A 17131-nucleotide genomic window follows, 5' to 3' on the forward strand; every position below is an offset into this window, starting at 1 on the left:
ACCATAGCCTGCTAGGGTCGGTACAGAATCAAACCTAGCCATTTCGCCCTTTTCAACTCGTTCCAAGTCAACAAAGCACTTGAACATGACATTCTCGTGAGTCCGACTTCACCAGTGGGAAGTAGGATGTTCCGACGGGCACGTGAATGCAGCATAATGCCAACGATACGCCCTTTGTTTCCTATGGGTCGCTTGTTTCATCCCTGATGTTTCGAATTTGTCCGAGCTTTTATTGTGAAGTGTAAACGGAAGTGCACTTCTTCACTTCCTCGTGTCACCGCGGGTTCGCAGCACAGGGAGCGTTTCGAGCTAGCGGCAGCAATTTCGCATGCATTTGCAGACAGAAGGCAGAGAGCATGGCGGAACAGACAACTAAATCTGCGCTGTCAGCAGCTGAGCTTCGGCCCCCGGTCATAGAAGGGTTCAACCCCCTGAGCAACACCAGAGAGGAGACCTTCAAAGAAAAGCTCACTCGGAAAACCAAGCAGAACCCCTTCGTCCCTGTGGGTGAGTTACACAAGTGTCCTTCACCGGTGCACCGACCGGAAGACGGAACGAATGTTTCTGACGTTTATAACACTAGTGTTTATTTATTAGCTTAGCTCACTTAGCTAACTTAGCTTGGATCACTGAGGAAGTGTTCTGACCTCGGCCCAATATTTTCAAACACAAATTGAGATCTATGAGTGTGAAAGTTGCACACTGGTGCAACTGTCGTCACCATTTCTCAAAGGTCTCACAAGTGTGACAAGAAAAACCTTAAACCGAATGTTCAAACTGAAAGCTGATGGTGTGATTGTCCAAATAGACCATTTCAAAAAGACCAATTATTCTCCCACTACACTGCGAGGAATAATCAAGCCATACTTAGTTATAAGGGAAATTGGAAAAGTAAATTTAAAGTGTAAAATCACCACTTGAAAATATTGAGTGACAATGAGAAAAGTGAAATTTAAAATACAAAAGCTTCAGATGAAATAGAAAATAGCAAATGGAAATGAGAAAAAGGCAAATGCAAAATATGAAACTCGAAATGGAAATACTAAATCAAAAGTTTAAGAATAGACTCATTAATTGCATTTGGAATTTACCATCTAGAATTATTTATTTGAACCTTTTTCACCTTTTTCACATTAAACTTCCTGTTTGACCCAGACAAGTGTCTGCGGAGAACTCTGTTGAACCAAAGGACAATGCAGGAGTACCAACCTGTAAGGCCTTCATCTCAAGCTGCAGTATGTGCTCATCACTTGGCCAGTACATGTGCATTGTTCTGTCAGATTCTGTCCCTAAGCTGTGGTCCGCTGTCTGTTCTCCAGGATGTTTGGCAACAGTAGGAGCGCTGGTCTATGGTCTCCGCAGTTTCCAACAAGGGGACACCAACAAGTCCCAGCTGTTCATGAGGGGACGTATCGCTGCTCAAGGATTCACGGTAGTTGCCCTGGTCGTTGGCGTCTTGGCCACGGCTCTGACGTCCAAGAAGTGAAGACGCACCAGTCCCTCACCTCTGCCATTATCAAGTCACCACCACACCACTTGGAAGTTGATCAGATCCAACTCGGAATGGTGGACTGATTGTACTATATGTATTAACTGAGTAAAGTATTGTTTTCAACATGATATTTATTGCCGTTTGAAAACGACCCGTGGTGGATAAATGATTTACTTTAGGCCACGACTGTGGAAAAGGCAAAATAAGCTCCAGAGCAGACCAAGGAAGCAAAGTGGATTTTTCTTTTAATTGTGCTTTAATAGTACGGAGGCAAAACAATGATAAATACTAATAAATATAAATTGTTCCTTGCTTCCTGCACTGTCACTGAAATGATCTAATATAACACCAGACTATTTCTTCTGATATATAAATGTCGAATTGAACCTGGTGTCCTTTGTGTTATTTGCGATAAAAAATATCACACTCACAACATTATTCTGGGGACATCTATTCATTATACAACCTTTATTAGACATGTCATTAAAAAAAAAGTTTATTGTGATCAGTTTTTATATTATTGGCCTGGGTGAGTGGCTCCAAATGGGGGGAGGATTTTAGACAAAGACTGACCCAGACTCTAAAATCTTAAGACTTTCATGTCACATGAAAATCTGAATTGGGAGGGCTCCAAATTGTGTTCGGAGTAAAACAGCACTTTGTGAAATCACTTTAGCGGCCAGTTAAGAGTGAAAAACATTAAAAATAAAACAAATCTGCATTGTGTTTACATAAATAAGAACCAGAGGACTTGCTCCCTTCTACTTGCAAAAATTGTTCTTGCTTCTTGGTCCGACGTTGTCTTTTTAAAACATTTTTTTAACAACATGGCAGTTTGATGCCAAAAGAAATAAGTGGGTAAATTCGTCAAACAGACCAGAGTATGCGAGGCTGGATGTTGGCACTGGGACACATAACTTCAGCTCCTCACATCAGCTGGACAAACCGGGATTCAAGTGATTATCTCCAGGGTGTTTTGATTGGCAACAGTCTTTACCAGTAAATATCTAAGGACAAATTCATTTAGGTGATCGTACTCCACTGTTTTTTATTTTCCAGGTCCCTTTTTAACATTCACTTTTTCAGTATTCATTATGTCCAAATAGGCAACATGTGAAATCAATGTGCAGACATTACTGTTGGAACTGAAACATTATTGACTGCTGTTTTAAAAATATAAAACAGTGTAACACAGTGGAGCATAAAACTTATGCTGAGAAAACTGGTGAAATGAGAAATTGCACAGACTGTTAATCATGTGAACGCTGCAAATTTAGAGGTTAGAAGAAATCTTTGGTTGTGAATGATGTTTTAAAATTTTAATTTAAATCGTTCCTAATTGAAAAGAAAACCCTTCTAGCTAAATACTCAAACTGCAGAAAGAACTATATCAAAAAGGCCACAAGCTTATGTATGTGAAAGAGAAAAAAATATGCAATCGGATTAAAATACAACTAATGTGAACAAAGGAAATTTCAAATTTTTACATTGATGAGAGGCATAAGTGTTTACAATCTAATCCTCAACAGTGCTCAATAAGTGTTTGACACTGACAAATGCAAATGTATAAAACAACTAAATATTGTGCATCCAAAATATTGGCAGAGACATGCAATAAAGTTGACCTGGTAACAATTTATAAGTTAAAGGGGGAAAAAATGTTTAACTTACAGTAACAATATTTTCTTATGCAGTAGCAGTGATAAAACTGATCAGCGTGAGGATGTATCAACAGAGCAGTCCACCTTCTCACAAGAGAGTAAGAGACTAAGTATATTATTTCAATAGAACAGGCATCAAGAAAAGCAGAAGTTTTCAAAGGTTATGAACATACCAGTAATTTTATGGGAAAGGGCACACAAACTCTTGTGATGTGACGAGGCAATGTTTCTAAAAGGAAAATTCTCCCCGAAACCTCCTTTAGCGAACTAGAGGCGCCTGTTTGAGAGAGATGAGGACAGAACGCATCCGAGAAACATCCTTTGCCTGTTTGTTGGTTTTGGGATTGAAGTCACAGAGACGGGCTACTCTCTCCCACTCGGACCCCGGGCTGTCGCCGTCACTCTCTGCCACGAAGGCCTCCTCCGATGCTCTGCAGATGGAAGGGACCATAAGTGAAACATATGAACGAGTTGCAAACATTACAGGGATTTCACAACTTCCACAACAGCAAAAAACCCGTCTGAGCCAAACATGACGCTCATCCGTAAACTTCAAATCACATGAATAGCAGCCGTGCACACGAGCCACAATAACATCATGCATTCTTCTTTAAATCAGTCAAGCCACTGTGTCGGAGACATGTTCTATCTTTAATTAACGATCAAATAAAAATGCCTGCAACAACAGACTGGTCATTTTAGTGTTAAGGCATGCACTCAGGTGAAAATCGGACCAGTGGCGATTTTCATTAGAAAAACATTAGAAAGCGTAAGAATTCTAAACCTACACAAAGCCTATAACATCAGAGTTGGGCTGTTTGTAGAAAGCCTTGTCAGCAATCCTAGTACGCAGGCAAGGCCGAGAAAGCAGGGGGAAGAGGGAGAGAGGAGAACAGGTGCAGGTCAAATAACAGGCAGAGAAGTGTTAGGGTTCGCATCAAAAGGAATGTGTCAGCGACCGAGAAACAGTTCAGATGAGGCGGAAATGGAAATGTTTAAAGTTTAAATTGGACTGACAGAATTACAATCTGCCTGGACTACTGTAATCCACTGTTCTCAATAAACAAGCTTGGAATTGAAAAGCAGTTCAGTAACACGCTAGCGTGAATGAGAACCGTGAAAGTTTGCTTTCTGCTGTTTACATTTCTTCCAGGTGGCGAACTTCACATTTTGTTTTTCGTGTATTTTAACTGGACACAAGAGTTCCAAAGTAATATATCGTCAGAGGATTGTCTCTCGGTGCTTTCACAGACAACAGAAGAAGTGACGAGCGAAAGCTAGAGCCACAGATGCAGAGTGATACCGTGCCAGACTTGGGCAGAGTCTGTTGGAAAGTGTGAGAGAAGAACAAGGTTATACGCTTGGTCAAGAAGAAGGGAAAGGCCGTGATATGTTTGCAAGCAAAATGTAGAGGACAGACAGATTTTAATCTGCAATACTTACTTTACATGTTCCATAAATAAAAGGTATTTTTATTATTATTACTTTCAATAATTTTAAACATTAAGCAGTTGAATTACACATTTCCCTCTCACATTTGATCCTTTGGTGCAGGTCCTACACAAGTGCTTCTACATCACTCAGTTGACAGAATATCTCTGCGTTCATCTAATATGATCATCCTGTTGTTACAGTGCTTCTTTAGCCACACAGTGCAGCTGATGTGACACTGTACAGTATAACAAAACGGTGAACCATTTCTACTGGGAAAAATTTCACAATCTGCCTAAACATCCCTCGGGGTTGTTACGCCAAACAGACAGTGTTCATGTAGGGATTATGGCCCCATCACATCATAATGACAATCCAACTGTTTCTCCTCCGCGTGTTTAACAGGGGCCATGTCAGACACTAACCTGTTGTTGGCCTTGTTCTTCTCCATCTGCTCAGTCTGGTGCACATGCCAGTCCTCCAGCTCCTTTTTGGCTTTCTCCCTCCACTCTTCCTCCGCCGCCTTGGATGCCGAGTCTGCAGTAGAACGCAACAGCAGAGACGTCACATGGTTAACGAGGGAAAAGAACTAACATATAACTAGATCTGAGCGCGACATCGTTAAAATACGCAGCACCATTAGTCTTAAAGGTAAAGACACACAACAAAATACAAATATTAATCACAGCTACAAAGTAGAACATGCACTGCGCAGTATGATTCATATCTAAACCACAAAAACACCTGAGCTCACCTAACGCCTCAAGGCGTGTCTTCTGCTCCTCCCTCCACTTGCGTAAACTCTCCGGCTCTTGCCTCTGAACGTCCACCTGGGCAATGGCCGCGTAGCTGTCCGTCGGGCCATTGGACTCCTGAGGGACAGGAAACATTTGCTCCAATTTACAAACAGGGTTTTTCATCACAGGGGCCCATTACATTACAGGGATGCCGAGGTGAAAATCAAGAGGGGGAAGAAAATTAAACTAACTGATGGAGCTCAAGAATCAGAACCACAGAGAGAGGGGTTAAAGGTGTGTGTGTGTGCATGTGTTTGTTTGTGCGTATGTGTGTGTGTGTATGTGTAAGTGTATGCGTGTGTGTGTGTGTGTGTGTGTGTGTGTGTATGTGTAAGTGTATGCGTGTGTGTGTGTGTGTGTATGTGTAAGTGTAAGTGTATGCGTGTGTGTGTGTGTGTGTGTGTATATGTGTGTGTGTGTGTATGTGTAAGTGTAAGTGTATGCGTGTGTGTGTGTGTGTGTGTGTGTGTGGAACTCACCTGGAACATATCCCCGTTCACCGTGGCAGACTCGTCTCCGAAGCCGTCTGACATTGTGATGAGAAACAAAACACAAGGTTTAGGATCACGAAGAGGCTTCTCGTTCTAGTCCTTCCTCGTCGCCTGGGTGAACTTGTGTCGCTGTCGCTTTGTCTGCGGGTCTAACAATAACGCGAGGGCTTGAGAAATGCAGCGGCACCTGTTTGGCCACTGTTGGCGGGGATGTTGCCCCGCAGCTCCGTCAGTTCGACGGGACTGGTTTTTCCAGAAAACGTGCGAACGGCTCAACAATGTCCGCCAGTAGGAAGTCGGCCCCGTGACACCGCTACAGAGTCGGTTAGCGAGGCGGCGTCTGAAAGGGCAGCGCCGCGCCACCTGTCGGTGCGCACGGAGACGCGCTGGGACGTTAGCTAGCTACACCTCGGCTGACGGACCCGACCGAACTACCGCGCCGGTATCTGCTAGCGAGTGGTGGACGTGTAGGGACGGGACCCGCTGCTCGCTCGCTCGCTCGCTCGCTCGCCGGTCGGTTAGCATGTGTTGCTCGCTAGCCGAGGGCGACAGAACTTGCCGTAGCTGGCCGGCTGAGGCTGCGGCTCGGGCTCCTGAGCCGGCTGGTGGCCGTTGGCTCCTTCCAGCGCCCCGAAGCCGTCGCCGTCGCCGTCGTTCTCTATCCCCGCGATCTCGCTCTCCTGCTGGGCCAGGAACGCCGCCGCCGGGTCCTCGTCGGTCGGGTGGGCTCCGTTGTCAGCCATCTTCCACCAGAGTGTTGACAAGTTTTAGCTTAGCTACTGTCACAGCCCCGGAATCAGGCCGGCGACGTCGATTAAAAACAAACTCAGCGTGCGATACTGTAACTCGGAATACCAGCTACCAGCACGCTGCTGTGGGTGACGGCATCGGCAACAGGGTATCGTCTCTTAAAAAACAGAACGTGAGCTTCGACTTGAGGCCGTCACTGACGATTCATGATGTCTCCACTTGTCCGACGCCGCGGTGATGATGGCGCAGCGCAGCGCCACCCCCGGGTACCAGTCCCCCTCTGTGGCGCTGTGGCGCCATCTGCTGGTCCTCTGCTGCATCGCTCCTGTCGGGAGGCCTTCAGACGTGGTGCAGCAGCATCACAGAAGATCTTTTACACGTGCTGCTCCTTTAACTTGTACTATACCACTACAACCACTAACAATATTCTACTACTGCTACTACTAGTTATGATAGAAAAGTCTTAGCACATCCCATTAATGAAATGCAACTCAGCAAACAATCTGAACAACAACTATTAAATATGATAAGTGGACGAGGCGTGATGTTGTCTTTCATCTGAGAAATAATGTGATCCAATTTTTGTCAGCGGAATTAGAGACATGGGGGGCTCGGGGGGTCAGACCATTACCTATCTATAGCCTGTCTACCAACAGTGTAGTGTAATAGTGCAGGTATCAAAATGATTATGAATTAGGCTATACCTTATGAGGAAGCATTACGTATACATGCAATATACTGTATTGCATCATATTTTTAAGCTCATAATGATTAACATGTGATTAATTCACGTGTGTATATATACTGTATATATATATATGTATAGATGTGTGTGTGTGTAGATATGTGTGTGTGTGTGTGTGTGTGTTTAGAAAGTTGTTTTTCCAACTTTATTAACATTCAATTAATATTGCGTTCTACTAGCAGGTGATTCTGATATTTGTCGACCCCATTGAGTTCTTATACGTTTACAAATTATGATTCATTTATTGGTGTGCCCTTCGGTGTACCTTTAGTCCCACCTCTCTGACTAACAGGTGGAGTTCAAGAAACATTTCCTGTCAGTTATTGTTGGGGGGGGGGCAAAAAATTAAATGTGTATTCGTTTCTGTGACGTCGTGGTGTGTTCGCGTTGGAGTCCCGGTGGACGCGGAGCACTCGGCGGACCACGTGACCCGTGACGCTCCGGCCGAGCGGTGCTAAAGAGCGAGTTGGAGGGAGCGATCGTTCTGCTCACCAGGGGGATCCGCGGTGACTTCCTGACGCCCGCTTCGAGGAAGTCCACAAGTTCGACAGCCTGCTCGCGGCGACCCGACTCTCTTCTCTCTCTCTCTCTCTCTCTGCACCGGACTCGACATGTCTGGCGAACACACGGACGGACCCGAGGTGAGCGGACCGAGCGCCGGGACGCTCTTCCTGTTGTGCGTGGTGTAACTTTAAAAAAAAGAAGTTTTTTTCCTCTCTCTCGGCGAGGCTTAATGAATGGGCGGTGTTGTGCTCCAGACTGTGCACATTATGATTCTTTCTTCTTCTTCTTCTTTCTGATTGACTCCTCTGAGCCTCCGTCGATCTTCAGGCGGCGCAAACTCACTTTTGTTAGTCGATCGTCTGTTTCCTCGTCTCCTCTCTGTTGTGTTGACTTACACGATGGCATGGTACACACACACACACACACACACACACACAGTCGAAGCCTTTAATTACGTGCTGCCGATAACTGTCCTGGAAACACTGGAGTCATTTAAAAGTTAAAAAAAACAACAACTACTCGATCGAATAATTGTGCAAGTCAGTTTTTTTTTTGCCAGCCAATACACGAGCGTGTAATTCCGTGTGTGCAGCACTCGAATGAGAAGTTCCTAAAGGAATAGTATGGTGACACCATCCGAGATTATAAATAGCAGGACCATAATCAGTGACTTGACCCAGCACATGCATATTATCTAGTATATTCATAAAATGCGTCCAGATTCAGGCTGTTACTCCCACTGTCACGTTTTAAGTGTTTAAAACAACTCACACTACAAGTGACATCTATCCTCCACTATCTGTTTTTCTTTCACTCCTTGTCTCATAATTGATTTTCATGTTAAATGGAGTGCATTTTGTCCCTGTGTCTCTTGCACTTTGCACACGGCACAGTGCAATGTGGGGGAGAAGTAAACTAATCCAAGTTTTAGGTAATTAATTCTGTTGTTTTCAATTTTTCTGCAAAGGTATTGGCCAAACATTCCACATTGACGGAAGCCAAATGAAAAAGAAATAAAATGCGCTTTCCAGTAGGTTTGCTGATTTGCAGGTTTTTATGGATGGGAACATTTTGGGGGCTGCCTGACTGGTTGTTTTATTGTACGTTAGACAAGAGCTACTTGCCCCCCCCCCCCCTTTTTTTTTTCTCAAATTGATTTATAACCACACCCCTGTTTTAGTTTATATTTTCCCCCAAAAGTGAGGTCATTTGACGTTAATATGATATAATTGCCGGGTTGGTTGTGCTGTGTGCGGTTGCCTCCAGGGAGCACGAGGAGGCCCATTAGGTTTACTTCAGTTGTGTTCGTCTGCTGCTTCTCAAGTCCGTTTTATTTCATCTCGACAGCCTCCATATATCCATTCACTTTTGTGTAGGAGGCTTTTGCCAGAATATAGGGGTGGTTGACGTTACCTCTCTCTCTCTGTCCTCCCCCCCCCCCCCCCCCCCTCCTCCCTTCTCTCTGTGACTCATGTGGGTGTTGGGCTGAAATAGTTTGGTGTAGTTTTACATTCCTTATATAGCCTCCGAGGAGAGAGGAGAGGCTAGGGCTTGCCTGTGTCACAGACGGTGTCGGGAGGGAGTAGGCTTTGCCAACGGAGCGAGAATTTGCTTGCCCCAGCTCACTGACTCTGTAGCTTTCTCCCAAGGTTTGGGGGCTAGTGGCCGCCCTTGAGGACAAGGTAGGTTTGGCGCGGTGGCGTCTTGTGTCGCTGGCTGTTGGTCATGAAGGGCAATGACACCTGGTCGGGCTGAGGCGGGGGAGAGCAAAGGCAGGAGTTGGGGTGCAGGTTCAGGGGTCAGTAGTTCAGCCGTAACCTTGCAAGTAAGAGCAAGCGACATAGCCCGGCGTCTCAAGTTGCCTTTGGTTCTTAAAACTACCTGGTTATTTAGTGCCACGCCATCCGCCGTCAATAATTAGTTCTGGTAGAATGGTTCCACGCTGGTTATTTTGCACAGCTGGAGTAATTATGTAAAATATGAAGGCGAGTTTGTTTGTCATGGGAATAAATAAATAATTGTTGAATATCACTGCTGTTCCTACTGTCCAGGTTTATTTATGATGCCGCTGTTTTCTACAGTACTCATTTGCACTGTGGTATACTTTGTTACACCCTGAACTGGGCCTGTGTATAAATACTCTGCTCACATTATGATGCAAGGGATGACAACCTATTAGTTTGTGTGTTGATAAATGTTCCAGCGTTGGGTCCCAGCAGCACCACTGGTAGTTTATTGTCTGGCACGTTATGCAAATATCCCAATTTAAAGAGTGAAATTGATTATTTGTACCAAAGGACACATTAATCTGTTAACATAACACTGTTATTCTTAAAACAGAAGTTTTACCAGATTAAATCCACACGGAAACTGAACGTGTGTTTTGTGTTGGAGACAACCAGCAGCTTGGCGGATTGGACGTGAAAAGGATGTTTGGCTTTTGGCTAATTACGACTCTGTTTCCTCCTTTTTTCCCCCTCTCCCTCAAGGCTATGAACATTTACTCAGTAACCCTCAGCGGCCCAGCGCCCTGGGGCTTCAGGCTGCAGGGTGGCAAGGACTTCAGCATGCCCCTCACCGTGTCAAGGGTAAGAAACTTTGTTGTTGGTGTCAACTTTAACTTGCACTGCTCTGTCTCTGTGATCACCACGGTCTTTGAATCCTTCAAGATGATTAGCGTTGAAGCTCATCCCTGTAAAGTCGTTTATGTTTGTTTCTGTTTTAAAGCCTTTTGCCTATTCACATCCAAGTCTGTTCAACACAAGTCTGGTCGCCACGTCATGTTCCTGCCTGAGCACAGCCATCGCTCATTTGTTAGGTTTTGCATTGTAAAGGATTTCGGCCTGCCGACTGACGTTCACTTTCATATCACTCACACTTTATGGTGTGTATACCAACCAGTATCCAGTCAGCCTTTACAATGCAGCGCCTTTGCATTGATATTTTTCACAGGTCACAGTGACATGCTGCCATTAGTGGTTTTTTTCGGTGCTGTCCACTCTCCATGTTCGGTCATCACCTCTTCACTGAATGTTGAATTTTCAAACGCTCTGTAAACTACAGTTGCTTTTGAAGGGAGCAGCAACCAACTTTCCAGCCCTTATAAGTACAGTGCTGCCTTGCCTGACAAACACACAGCCTCACACTTGCAATCACGTACACACCCGCATGCAAAGACAAAAAAAATAAAAAATCATTCCAACATTGCTGCCAGCCATTGCATACACAGATCTGGCATTTTATTATGCACTCATTCTTCATTGACATTGTTATATTGCTACCTTAGAGGCTGGTGTGATCTATAAATGTTAAACTGATTTGCATTCATCAAATTCTGTTAAACATTTGCAGTGCCCTATTTCGGAGATAATTGGCTGTTAACTGCTAATTATGTTTGGGTCAGTCTCGGCCTGACAGAATTACCCCACATAGTCTCAGCGTTTCAGACACTGTTGTTATGCTGGGAACAGCGAGATGAAAATCAGGAATCAAATGAGAAACTATTGAGCCTTGCTGTGGTTAGTGTGGTGCTCAGAATGTACACTGTGTTGTGACGGCGGTGTCATGACTCTGAGGTGTGTGTAATCCTGTGGTGAGGGCAGCAGTTCTCACCAACCTTGTCGGTACATGTCTTGTAGCTGCTCTGTTCTCTGGCAGCCAGCCGCAGTCAGAAACAGTGTTTTCCTTGGATTCATGATGAGGAACATGTTCTTCTACACAAACGGATGTAAAAACCTAATTTGACAAATGAAAACAGGGATTTTTTTGGTGGGGTGTAGGCGTTGACTCACAGGAATTTCCCTCTCAACTCGAGGGAGGCAAGGTGCACTGTAGGTTGAATGTCAGTGGGTGAGTCAGGAGTTGTAGTTCAACTTTCTTGATTAATGAGCCAGCGCAGGAGGCCAGTTTGTCTGCAATCCGGGAACACTACGCATCCTGATTATTTCACAGAGAGGGAAAAGGTTTTCCACGCCGTGCACCAGCCTCGCCAAATTATTTGTCAGCCCCTGGTTCGTCTGGGAATTTTGGTCCAAGATTGATAATCGCTCACAATCTGGGAAAAACAAAACAAAACAGTATTTCCACCCCTGAAGCCTTAACAACTGGTCAGTGGCTAATATCTTTGAGGCTTGTTCCCGCAGTGCATGCCGGCCTCGGGGTACCGGAGTTATAAAGATGTGACAGGTTTTCTCCTCTTTACCTTTCAGGGACTGTTGGCCCTCTTCTAGATTGTCATAAAAGCCCAGACAGTGAATCACACAGACACAGAGGATGAAAACAGCCCAACAAGGGGATGTAAAGCTCTAAGATATACGGTATCCCCTAGTAACAGGAAGAAAAGTCAGGCATGCACTCGCTGGGCCTAGATTGGCTGAATTTAGTGGGTGGTCTCGTTACTGGCTTGTAGCTGATGAGATAAGTATCTCCACCCAGACAGTCGGCTACAAGTGAGTCCTACACAATGAAGGACATGTGGAGTGACAGGGCAACGGCATCAGGAAAAGCCTGCGAGGCAAAGGGATTGTAAGTGGACATTTAGGAAAGATCAGTTAGATTTAGATTCCATGATAATTTTAATGTTGTTTGAGACTACATTTAGTCTCTGCTCATTGTTATTTAGATAATTGAGTTCGGTCTCACTACAGCAGATTGTTGACAATTTCTTAGTTCATAATTTGCCGTGTATTTCCAGTAGACGTAATGCCACTGGGGATTTTTAATCACCTTGTATCCATTTGGAAGTTGTGGGTCTGCGACTTGTTACCTCCATTGTGTGTGCGCGTGTGCGTGTGCATGCACGACTTAGTAAATGGTTTCCATGGTCCATGAATGCTCATGTTTCCTTCCTCTGCCGTCTGCGAGCCTGGAGAGCACCGCTTTCTCAGCATTCCTGACATTTTTTCTTGTGTCCACCCCGACGCTGCCAACAAGCAATCCTCCTGTCTCCTCTCTGTGTCAAATATGTCTTCCTCACTCACTTTTCTCGTCCACATGATGGACGCCCCCAGTCCTGCTGGAATACTTTTCCAGTGAGTTCAGAGGAGCGGAGAACACGCCAAGACAAACTGTTAAGTCACTGTGAAAGGAAAAATAAGTTTGACCCAGCGTAACATGAATACTCCCATTTATCAACTGAAAAATATATGTTGATAACTATTACGTGACACTTTTTAGTATCACTGTTCCACTCCTTGGGAAAGTCATTTTAGTTTAGGTAGATGTTTAAAAACGTCTTGGCTGAAAAGTGCCCTTGGCCCTTCATCGTCACATGAAGGAAGAAGAAAAAAAATTGAATATTAATCAGGAAAAAGTAGTACTTGAATGTAATTCTATTTTATTCAAACTGACACAGTGATCCAGGTCACAGCTGTACATGTCAATATAGCTTTGCTTCATAAGCCCCAACTCTATCTCATTTGAAAATGTGTTGGACGCTGTTCCTAAGAGAACTACCAATATATCTTAGGATTGGTAGCTCATTGTTACTGACATCTAAATAGTATTTAAAGGGATACTACAGCATCCAAGCATTGCCCTTCTATGAAGTTGCAGGGTTTGCAAGAGGAAAAAGGGGAAAAAAAGTGGTCAAAATTGAAGCAGCTGAATGTGCGATATCATCACTCTTTGTTCCTGGTAAGAGTCGCCCTCTAAAACACTGAATCCCACATTTCCAGTAACGCCGCTGCTCCCCCCTCCCTCCCTGTTAAAGGACCACATCTTTTAAATTCCATTGCTAGTTTGTGGCTTTTTGTCAAGTTGTTAAATTTTTGTAAAAAAAAACACCAAAAGAAACCCCTCGATGACATTGTCAGTGTTGTTTTCTCCGACTTGATAAGGTTTCTCCAAAGTAAGGGACATCATTGTGCAAATGTTTTTCATAGAGTGAGTTGGACTTACCATAACTTGTAAACAGACGTTCATGTGTGTCCCTTTTTTTTGGAGTTTTGACTTTGTGATAGTTGTGCAATGTACAATGTACTACTTTAAAGAACTATAGTTGCAGACTTGAGTGTCTGATAGGATTATTCTGTGCGAGCCGTCGCATACTAACGTGTCAAACGAGGGTTAACATGCATCCAGTGTCAATGTCATACGAGCATCTCCTCTTATCAAAGCTGACTTCTGAAAATCCGTTGCCGTTGACTTGTTGTGAGTTTGATCCTGCCCGAAGAAACGGCCCCTTTCCGAGTAATCTTTGTGCTTTTTATGTTTTTTTGAGGAGACGGCGGCCCTCTCAAGTAAAAATTGTATCCAACATCCTGTGTCAACAGGAAAGGCATACAATTAAGGAAGCAAGATGTCGTCGTAACTCAGTTTCGGGCGAGCGTACCGCAGGCAGGGGCTGCCCTTAAAACCCCCCGGAGGAGTTTCTCCATATATCTGCCCCAGATCTCGTGCCACTGCGACTCCATGAACATTATGATACTGCAGCTGAGCCTCCTGAGCACCATCTGGTTTCTGATGACGAACGGGAGCGACGCCACCGAAATCAAATGTTCGGAGGAAATCGCAGATGATGTCATGCCGATAAGCGCGTGGGGAGATTTGCGACTGTCTCCCCACCACCACAGCTGGATGTGTCAACACATGTTGTATATGTGTTTCTCTGCGTCTTTGTCTGACTTGTAAGCCATCTGCTGCTTTACCACCGGTGTACTCTGAAACCCAACGCCTCTCGCGCACACAAACTCAGGGAAAGGAGGCCTCGAATGAATAATTCAGCCCTTTCCTTCGGTGCTTCTTTAGACATGGACGTCGTCTCATGTTTTGATCAGTGCAGCAGTGTTTTTAAGGTGAGTTAGTGCAAGGTGTCCCACTGCCGTCATTGCGGGGCGACCACATACTTGCAGGTTTGGTTTTCCATTTCTCAGAGGGATATTTATGGCTTTGCATCAGCTGTGCTGTGTGAGTGATGTAAGGACAGACTGTCTCTCTGCCCCCAAATAGCCATGGAAAGAATAAAAGTGAGCTGGTGCAGGATTACATGTCCAGTATATCTACACCTGGAGATAAACTTTAGTTTAACCCAAGAGAAGAGGATCCAGCTGAGAGTGAGTGTGAGGCCCCGGCTCACCTGCAGGGTCGGTCACGGGATTCACCTCAGAAGTGAATTCAAGATGTTGCATTTTGCGAGGCTGGCAAAATCTTTGAAATATGATCACGTACCAGAGCGGCCCCGCTGCGGTGCTCTGCCAAAAGGCCTTGAAACAGGCCACAGGGCTAATCCTGTGGTTCTGAGAAGCTACAGTCGTATAGACATCATACCATTGGTTTTGAAGGGAGGTCCGATCATACTTGCACAAAGACCTTCAGGACAGAGTGGGACTCTCGACATCGTGATGGCATCATACGCGGCGGCCGCACCGTCCCGCTCGCCGTCTGGCTGTGGCGAGGCAAAGCGCAGTGTGTCGCACTCAAGAACATGTTTTCCACTGTCCTTCGTCGTCGTATTGACAAACTGCTGGGGAGGTGTAAGGTTTCCGTCGGCCCCCTACCAACCAAAGGACTGAGCACAGCAACTTTAACTGCGGCCTTCTCAAGTGAGGGAGCAGCTGCGCTCTGAACCCGAGCCAGGAGCACAGGTGTTTGTGTCCATCAGTAACTCAACTCACACACACGTACGTGTACAATCTACGGCCTCTCTGGCGTCTTTCATTCCCCTTCTTCTCTCACCTTTACACTTAAGAGGTTTACGGTGCTGCTATATATCTGTAATGGGGAGGTGTCGGGGGGCCTCCAGCAGCCCCTGTGCCCGTTGGCGTAGATTCTGTAAGTCTAGGAAACTCTGCTGGAGAAAAAAGTCACTTCTTTTCAGAGCCACGGAAGCATTCGGCAAACCCCTGGTACCCTGTATGGCACTTTCTCACTTTCATTTATTAATATTTTAACTTTAACTCCTGTCTTCATTCATCAAAATAGAACAAAGTCCCCACTTGCGGCTGTTATTGCTAAATGTAGTCCTCCTTCGATAATTCTTCACTGCTGTTTTCTGTCCATATTCTACGCAGCATGGATATCTATTACTGCACTGTCTTGTAATATTTCATATCCCTTTTTAAAAGACAAATTTAAAGACTTATTAGTGTGTCACATTTAACACGTACAGTTCCCCTGAGGCTGCGGTGGCGCTTCTGCTGCTACAACTAATGGCATGTTGTTGTTGTTTGAACCTGTATAATTGTTGCATTTTCAAAAATGGACAAGGTGCTCAAGTTTTACTAGCCAGTATTCTAGTAAAAAAAAGTGAGGGCAGGACAGCGGCCCTCTGTAGCGAACCTCTGTGGCATTACGCCAGACGGTGCCACATTTTTCGGGACATGTCACAAAGTGTCCAGATCATAGTTGTTTTTCTGCAGCGTGCGCTCTTACCACCTCTTGGAAGTGCTTTCTAAACTGGAGAAATGATTTCTTTTGTAACGCCCCTAATTGCTTCCGGTGAGTGCAAATCAAAGGCAATTAAAGTGGCGTTCGAACTCGCCTGTAAAATAAGTGTTGGTCGCATTGCCTCTGAGGAATGCATGCCCTCCTATTTTTATCTCTGCCGTGTTTTGATTCAAGGCAGACTCCAACTCGCCTGCCTTTGTGGGGCGCACGCGGAGTCGCCTCTCGGCCTGAACTGTCGTCATTTCACAGAGCACGTTTCCTCCGCGCTCGCACAAGTGTTTACGTTTAATGGGCAGAATCAAAGTGGCAAGCGTGGAAGCTTAGCCCAACATGGCAGAAAACTATCGATTGAACCGCTCCGCGTCCTGTGAGCTTTTGATGAGCGAACATTTGCAGGGATCCGTGACATCAGAGAGTAATCCTAATAGGCTTTGCGCCAGAAAATCCCGCCGCGCGCTCCCTTATCTGATGCTGAACACTTTGTACTCCGGTTATCTGAGAATTTGACACCAGCCGCGCGTTTTATTACGCCGCGCGCACAAGCTGACTAAGCCCTCACTAGACACGATGTGGCATTGCCACTGTGTATTAATGGTTTCAGAGGACATGGCAGACAGTGTAGTACATACATATTATACATATATGTATAATATAATAATATATAATTTTGCTCTGACTCAATATGTCTGCAGTCTGTGTGTCAGCTCAACGGGAGGATGTCATGCTATTGTCAGTGACACAGGCCGACGACTTACCTGTCTCGATTTGGGGGGAGGGAGTGGATGTTTTGTTCCAGTAAACGATGTGACTCTGTGTGTAACATATGGTTTGTGTCTGCAGCTTCCAGGAGTCCCATCTGCAGTAAATTACACGCC

At 45.0% G+C, this 17131-nt stretch overlaps 3 protein-coding genes across 12 annotated transcripts in view; 2 read left to right on the forward strand and 1 right to left on the reverse strand.

The window, feature by feature from the left end:
• Positions 1-257: 257 nt before the first annotated feature.
• higd2a (HIG1 hypoxia inducible domain family, member 2A) lies at positions 258-1878 on the forward strand. Its single transcript, XM_035649698.2, has 2 exons — positions 258-507; positions 1320-1878. The coding sequence occupies exons 1-2, from the start codon at positions 357-359 to the stop codon at positions 1484-1486; spliced, it is 318 nt and encodes a 105-aa protein (XP_035505591.1). The 5' UTR covers positions 258-356; the 3' UTR covers positions 1487-1878.
• A 636-nt stretch (positions 1879-2514) lies between these two features.
• cltb (clathrin, light chain B) lies at positions 2515-7997 on the reverse strand. 4 transcript variants are annotated; one of them, XM_047334579.1, is made up of 7 exons: positions 6432-6922; positions 5861-5907; positions 5339-5456; positions 5010-5121; positions 4457-4477; positions 3942-3995; positions 2515-3584 (listed from the first exon to the last, which is right to left on the reverse strand). In XM_047334579.1, exons 1-7 carry the CDS (start codon positions 6613-6615, stop codon positions 3413-3415), a joined length of 708 nt encoding a protein of 235 aa, XP_047190535.1. In that variant the 5' UTR covers positions 6616-6922; the 3' UTR covers positions 2515-3412. The 4 variants fall into 4 exon arrangements, with proteins under 4 accessions (XP_047190535.1, XP_035505589.2, XP_047190537.1 ...); XM_047334580.1 differs by lacking the exon at positions 6432-6922 and adding an exon at positions 7860-7997 and having other exon boundaries at positions 2797-3584; XM_035649696.2 differs by lacking the exon at positions 4457-4477 and having other exon boundaries at positions 6432-6921.
• pdlim7 (PDZ and LIM domain 7) overlaps positions 7867-17131 on the forward strand; it is a 31174-nt gene continuing 21909 nt past the window's right edge. For 2 of the 7 annotated variants that reach the window (XM_035649688.2, XM_035649694.2), the window contains exons 1-2: positions 8160-8277; positions 10361-10459. In XM_035649688.2, the coding sequence (XP_035505581.1) occupies positions 8275-8277; positions 10361-10459 (102 nt within the window). In that variant the 5' untranslated portion in view covers positions 8160-8274. The other 5 variants (XM_035649691.2, XM_035649693.2, XM_035649690.2 and 2 more) reach the window with 5 other exon arrangements.

This window comes from Scophthalmus maximus, chromosome 9 (genome assembly GCF_022379125.1).
Source record: "Scophthalmus maximus strain ysfricsl-2021 chromosome 9, ASM2237912v1, whole genome shotgun sequence".
Classification (NCBI taxonomy): Eukaryota; Metazoa; Chordata; class Actinopteri; order Pleuronectiformes; family Scophthalmidae; genus Scophthalmus; species Scophthalmus maximus.